Below are 7171 nucleotides of genomic sequence, written 5' to 3' on the forward strand. Positions count from 1 at the left end.
ACGTTCATAATGCACAAAATGATGGGTGGGTATAAAAACAAATAAACAAACAAAACACTGTGGGCAGCTCAATAACATCTTGTCCAGACCCATCAGGGCTTCATAATATTCACACAGCAAAAATTTATCTTGCACCGAAATGTGCAACTGCATCACAATTTCTGCTTTTCCTGAGGGGTGGAGATGCTAGAGATAGCAATGACAATTATATGACATTTGAATGCCTTTCAGTGCGAATGATGGAGTAAGCTAGCCCCTTTCTTCAATTTCTGTTAAGTCACCACTCACTGAACTGACGTCTGTACAGCACTTCTGACCAATTTTAATGCAAAGTATCATGGTAACTTGCAAGTAATATTAATCCTCCAAATTACGTTTTGCTTGTAAGGCAACATAACACACTTTTGAGGTAGATATTGCATACAACGCAGACAAGATGCATTCAACTGCCCCTTACTTGAGAGTCATGGTAACAATGAATAGTGTACATATGTACAAGCAACTCCCTTTATAAAAAAAAAAAAGTCATCACATCAGCATTTTTTTATGGGGGTGGGGGGAGGAGGTTGAATCAAAATCCCGTTATAGATATAGAACAAATAAAGTGTATGATGATGTATAGATGATAATTGGGGGACCTGAATTTTACTCTGTTGTATCTACAATTTTGTTATACGTAACTGTGTTCTTCATAACTGGAGCACACCGTATAGATACACACTACCTTCAAAGGGGAAACACCCACTACTGTACAACGATGTACCTAGAAAAGGCGGACTATGTAAAATTTCACAAGGAGATGCAGTGGTGCCATTCTTGGTAATGGCTGACTTCACTTCTGTGTATGAGTGCTACGCTCATCGAAGAACAACTGTACAGGGCTTGCTGCAAGTCTACACTCTAGCAGTAAATTGTACTATGGTGTGTTACTGTATCTCTCGCCAAGCAAGGAGCACTGTCCGCCATTATGGAAAGGGGCGAGATCACTCATGCGCCCCTCTTAGTGATGGCGGACTCTGATCCATGCACTCACAGAGCAATTATACCAGAATCTACATATTGCAAGTTAGCACTCTAGTACTTACTAGTATACACCTCTTTGCACAAGGCCAAGACAATGAAAGGATTTCAGTGGCACTTCCCACATGGCACCATGAACCCTCCAAACATGCCTCCGGTTCAAACAACGAGGCTCATGAATGCACAATTACATGTACATCAACAGCACCAACGAGTCATACTGGAGTTCTCATCCCTTTCAACTTCTACATCAAAGGCCTGAGCTGGTTCAGCATCTCACGGCATGCACCATCTTCTCCAGTGCTGTCCTTGCCTCCGAGCTGGGGAACACACCAAGGGCCTCGAGAGCACTATCTGCATAACCATGGCAACGTTGCTTGGCATCATCCAAGGCTGGACTGGAACACACTGCATGCACCAACTGTTTCAAAATTGACAGGAAATTGGATGTTTTGATATGATTTTTTTTTCCTTTTCTTTTTTACAATTTTTTCTTGGGGGGGGGGGGGGGGGGGTGGGGGGATCCAAAAGCAACAGAAACAAAGAAAACTACAAACCAGCAGATTACAGATGATGGTAGTGTGTGTTGAAATTGTTTTTGTTTTTTTTCAATGTCTCTCTCTCAAATATCTGTTTGATATCAGTGCAGTAATTCTTTCTCTTCAAACTTCCTACAGTATGTCACATACAGTTAAAAGCTGGAAGCTGGGATGACTTCTTTTACATTTTTTGACTTGATAGGTAGGTTTAAAAGCTATGCATACATTTTTATAATTCCAGGTAAACATCAGACGAGCTTTCTTGAAGTACAAAGTGTATCCTTGTTAAGCAGGTATGCATGAAAGTTCAATGTTTCACCCCTTTCTTGGCAAAGGGAAGCAAGTGACAATAGTGCCGTGACTCAAGTATGTGAACAAAATTTATTGGTCAAGAATAATTTACATTAACACTAGAGCAGTGTTATGTACATCATCTTGTCTGATATATTTCTCAGTAGGATGAGCATTTCTGCTCAAAACTTGGCATCCACACACAGCTGGAAAACATTTAGCGTCCATGTGCAGACATAATAGCTTAGACTTGTCACTTGCTTCATTTTGACAATAAAGGACAGGATTAGTAACCTGGACTATCTAGTGCTGAGTGCCTCTGCAAACTGTCTGAAGAGAGAATTTTTCATTTATCAAAAGCAATTGCTACATGAAGGACATAAATCGGGCTAGATGAAGCACCTATCATGTAAACATGTATGAGTAAGTAGAGCTTCATCAGCTTCAATTCAGAACCATAACAGAAAATAGCCCTGCATGGATACAACTTACTGGGTATTAACAGAAGTAGATTATCAGAAAGCACAGATATACATGTATATTCTTAATCTCAGCAGGATTTTTTGATACAGGTTTCTTCATTCAGAGCAAGGCTATTCACAACACATGCTCACTTACAAGAGAAAAATGGTACACTTGAAATTTCAAAAGGCCAGTTTTACCTTTCTCATATCTGGTCTGTGGCTGGAGTAGTTAACCTCCGACATGTGACCTTTGCCATGGCTGGTCTGAAGGTAGAGAATGACTGGAGCTGACATCAGGTTGACCTCTTTGTGACCTTTAGATGCTGATGCTGTCGTGAATGGCAGCATGTCAGTATGGAGCTGGTATCAGAATAATCAAAAACATACTTTAGTTGTTTCATTTTATCCAACAATATAAACTGACTACAGGGTATATATTGTTTTTACCCTATGTTGAAACACGAAGGTGAATCATACAATGAATTAACATGAAATGCATTCACCCAAACTTCACGACAGACACACAATGTACATGAAATTATGGCAGGACTGTACTTATAGGAACCACTTGCACACACAAAAGTTAAAAAAACTAACAAAAATACTTGAGACAGTGCTGTCGACTTGTGCTTGAGGTATCATAATCATCATACCCAAAGTTAGAATGATTGTCTTTGAGTGACATCAAGTGATTTACTTTCTAGTGAACGTGCGCACTTATAGAGTACAGCACGGCAAGCTCTAGCTATCATAAACTGATCTTTGGTAGAAAGGCATTCTGTGTTCTACCATTTTCACTCTGTTCCAAGTTAGGCTTCAACTGCCACCCCCCCCCCCACACACACAATTCTTCTTTTCTTCACTGTAGTTGTCTCATATCATGATCTCACACAAACAATAAAGGAAATGGACTGCTTTAAAACTGGAACCTTTGAATTGTCACAAATTATTCACTTTCATAGGCAATAGTGGTACTGCTACATGTATAATACAGGTTCTGATTCACTCATTCTACCCTTATTTTTAGCCTTAAAACAAAACAAAACTCCAAGAGTAGTTTGCTGGTGTACCAGCTATATTTGTGAAAAGTACAACAAATATATGCTTACATCAAACTCCAGATACATTTTATTGATGCATACTGTACCTGCTGGGCCCACGCAATATTCCTGCCAAAGTCGAAGGCACTATCTGTCAAAGACGGGCTCTGATTGGACAGTTTCAGGGCACTCATACAGCTGTGGCCAATCAGGGTGCCCGATGATAAGTACACATATCTCTCCCACTCTGTGAAAGTCAAATCTGGTTGGAGAGTAATGACGGGGTTGAGATCTGAACCACTGAACTTGGTGAAAGCAGCTTCTGTGAGATCGGCAATCGCCTTGGATATGAGTTCGACAACAACGGTATTGCGCAATCCAGCTAGTGCTTTGCAAGCACTTGCTAGCAAGAAGTCTCCACTCAGGACGGCCATCTTGTTACCCAGTTCCATGACTTTGAGTGGTCCCATGGAAGGGTCAAGGTTCAATAGGTTGACGACCCCTCTGTGGACAAGGAAGGCTGTGTGAATCATCTCTGAGATCTCGGCTAAGGCTCTTTGACTGCAGAAAAGGAAAAAACAAGGGAATGGAAAAGAGAATGACAACAACAACATACAGCAATTTAATCTGTTGCCTCTCTTCTTAAAGGCTTGATTTTCACTCCAAAATGTACAGGACTGCTCTAAATTTAAATTATACTTATACAGAGCAGCAATTTTCCTTCAACCTTGTGCAGTCCTTTCAATATGACACTGTCGTTTCAAACAAAAAGTTGATACCCGAGCTTTACAATTCGAATATGAGAACAGAAAAATGGTAAAAAGAAAAATGTTCATATGCAAGTTTCTTCACGTTGTCTCCCTCTACAAATCAAATTTGTTAAGATCGCAACTAACAAATTTGATTTGTAGAGGGAGACAACGTGAAGAAACTTGCATCTGAACCTTCATCCCTCTGAATAATATTTTTCTTTCATTTAAGAAAAATGTTTCAGTTCAAACACTTTTAAATAATTATTCATGCATAGGGTGAGCAATAAATTATGTCATATATAATCATATACCACATGGCATTTTATTGTATCACATCACAATACACTGAATATATCATTTCAGGATTCTACGCACCCTTTGCCTTTACTAGAAGCCAGATACCCCTGCTTGACCCATTCAGAGGTTGATTATTTACTGAGTAAAAGCTGCTCCAACTTTTTTGCAAGAAAAATTCTAAATTAGCAGGCGCACTACAGAGACGGTATAGTTTTGGTTGAGATGAGGAATTCAATTTATATTTTGTGAGATGATTAGAAACCAATTATGAATTATTAAAGAGCATACAACTCCAATATGAATTCAAAGTATATTTGATGAAAAAAAAATTGCTTTTGAAATGGCTGAGATATCCAAAAATGAAGTTTAAAAGCGAAGTGGTCCTAACAAAGGTAGGTCCCACTCTTTATCCTGATTTCTTTGTATTTGGAAATCTCGGCCATTTCATTACTAATTTTCATGAAATACACTTTGAAAGTAATCTTAGAATTGGACGCTTTTTCATATAAATGTCATAAGAGGTTTCTCATTATCTCACAAAAACAAATAATAATAACCTGAGGCCCAATCTCGACCAAAACTACACCATCCCTTTAAATCCTCACCTTGAAGAGATGCCGCCTGCGACACTGACTTTGCCATCTTCAGCTACATTATGGGAAGTTGTGCTCGCAGCCTTTGACACCAGGAGAATGATCAGACCTCTCGTTTGGAGACTGTGCTTCCCATCAGTCAAAAAGCTCCTACAAAACAAGAAAAAAAGGGGAAAAATACACAAAAGGGGGATTAATGTGAAATATTTATCTATTATCTGCCTTATTTCACAACTGATTTTGACAAAAATTCCAGCAATTTGTTTGTTCTGGTTCCCCTCCCCTCCCCCCCCCCCCCCTCCCCAATATTTTCAGCCAACATGTAAATTTACATTGTAGGGTCAAATTGTACTTTGCAGTCTGTGTCTAAATATGTGAAATTAAAAGATAGCAAAAGCCAAGCTTTGATACTGTCAATTAATTGCTGGACAGCTACTCCTGAAGGGTGAGAAATATATTGAAAATAATTGCAAAAACAGAACATCTGTTTTGGTTTTATTGTTATTTTCAATTTGAATGGAGACCACCACGGAAACCTTTTTCAAATGTTTAAAAAAAAAAAAAAATCAAAATTTTCAAACTCACTTGGCTGTCTTCAGCAGAGGATGCCTGGTTCCCACTAGTTTTCGCATGTGAAGGGCAACATTGGCCAGCTCATCGCTGAGGAGGCATCGCAGGCTCATGAAAGACGTTGAGTACCCGACCACCTTCTCCGCTTCCGTGATGGCTTTGGCCCAGTCTGATGGTTCCGAGGGTCCAAAGAGGTTCATGAAGCCCCTGCTCTGTCCACCATACAGGAGGTCATCTGACTGCAGCAGATGTGTGTGATTACCCAGTCGACCATGCTGTACTTGAGTGCAGCCAGCTGTTGTTGTTACTGTCCTTACATGGCCTAGAACACAGAGTCTTGTTGGATTCAAGGTGTTCCATGACGACGAAGTCAGAGACAACTGTCTCCTGATACAGCGTATGTGCAGTCTATGCAGTGACATTGTTGGTGGCAGCCAAGTGAAGATTGTCTTGGGGAAATTCCCAACTTTTCAGTGGCAGTTTAGTGGTGAAGCCTGTGAAGCTCACTGCTGTAGATCGATTACATTCCAATCTCGATGTTCTGCACAAAACATGAAACAGAAGGAGACTTTGTTTATACCTCCAGTATATACCTACATATCATCAAAGGTATGTAATATTTTCTTGTAAAATATAGCACCATTGGCAGTGGCATGGATTATCAATCACAAAACAAGGTATTCACATGGTAAAGCAAATTGTCCAGGGTTTGACCTCCCGTGCTAAAATTCCACCACTCGCAAAAGCATAACATCTTAGAGTTTTCTACTTCTACATGAAGGGCCTAGAGGGTGGTCAAATTTTTGATGCCGTTATGGTCAAACTATGAGCGGCTTCAGGCCTCGAATTAACCGACGGCCACCGACGGCCATGGCCGTCGGTGCCCCTCTCGTTGGCCACAATGCCTTTTGTTTTTTGATCAAAGTTACGGCCAAAAAAAATGTGCCCTTTTTCTTGGGGCCGTGGTGCCCTTTTAGAATGAAAGTTATTATTTATGACGTATGATATGCCCTTTCTCAAAGTCTCTTTAATAAGCTTGAACAACTCTCCTGATCTCAAATATCATACCTTCAGTTCACTCGCGTCCCGATATATCTAAATCAAACTCAAAGTATCTTTCCAAGATACGAGACGACGTGTACGTACATGTACATTGTACGCCCGACCGGCTTTTACCGTCCCAACTGCCTCCACAGCGCAGCGGCCGCGAGTATTATATGTGACCGTGCACCTCAAAACGAACATAAAGTCGCACACACTGATTTTGGGTGAGGACTGATAATAAGTGAAATTGGTCAACCTAGCCGAACTTGACTTTTTCATATTTTCTGAAAGAGCGGGTCTTCTTTTACATTATGCTAAAATTTGGTATCATAAAACGGGCAGGAAAGTGTGTTTTTTAAGCAGTTTATCTCGAACATTTTTGGTAGAATAGTGTGTTAGGTGTGTCTTTAGAATCCTTTTTTCATTTCTGAAAAACTTTGTCCACACTCTTCACTTTCAACTCTAATAACTTTTGAAAGGATAGTGCTACTACTTTGAAAGTTGGCATTAATTATGGACAGAATGTGTGAATGAGGCATGCTCAATTTCAGTTAAATTTGA

At 40.0% G+C, this 7171-nt stretch overlaps 1 protein-coding gene across 1 annotated transcript; it reads right to left on the reverse strand.

Moving 5' to 3' along the window:
• Positions 1 to 1257: 1257 nt before the first annotated feature.
• Positions 1258 to 6072, reverse strand: LOC139740079 (all trans-polyprenyl-diphosphate synthase PDSS2-like). The gene is made up of 5 exons (XM_071650666.1): positions 5582 to 6072; positions 5009 to 5146; positions 3462 to 3915; positions 2513 to 2674; positions 1258 to 1441 (listed from the first exon to the last, which is right to left on the reverse strand). Exons 1-5 carry the CDS (start codon positions 5986 to 5988, stop codon positions 1289 to 1291), a joined length of 1314 nt encoding a protein of 437 aa, XP_071506767.1. The 5' UTR covers positions 5989 to 6072; the 3' UTR covers positions 1258 to 1288.
• Between the last annotated feature and the right edge of the window lie 1099 nt (positions 6073 to 7171).

This window comes from Diadema antillarum, unplaced genomic scaffold (assembly GCF_040938485.1).
Source record: "Diadema antillarum isolate AM-2024a unplaced genomic scaffold, OU_Dant_1.0 seq00000832_RagTag, whole genome shotgun sequence".
NCBI lineage: Eukaryota > Metazoa > Echinodermata > Echinoidea > Diadematoida > Diadematidae > Diadema > Diadema antillarum.

What these genes read in the sequence shown, in the direction of transcription:
- LOC139740079 (XM_071650666.1), bottom strand. Translation starts at nt 5,988, where the DNA reads ATGTCACTGCATAGACTGCACATACGCTGTATCAGGAGACAGTTGTCT. An exon ending in GCAGGCGGCATCTCTTCAAG is followed by an intron (nt 3,916 to 5,008) that starts GTGAGGATTTAA and finishes CCTTTTCTGCAG; the next exon opens with TCAAAGAGCCTTAGCCGAGA. An exon ending in ACAGACCAGATATGAGAAAG is followed by an intron (nt 1,442 to 2,512) that starts GTAAAACTGGCC and finishes ATTTTGAAACAG; the next exon opens with TTGGTGCATGCAGTGTGTTC.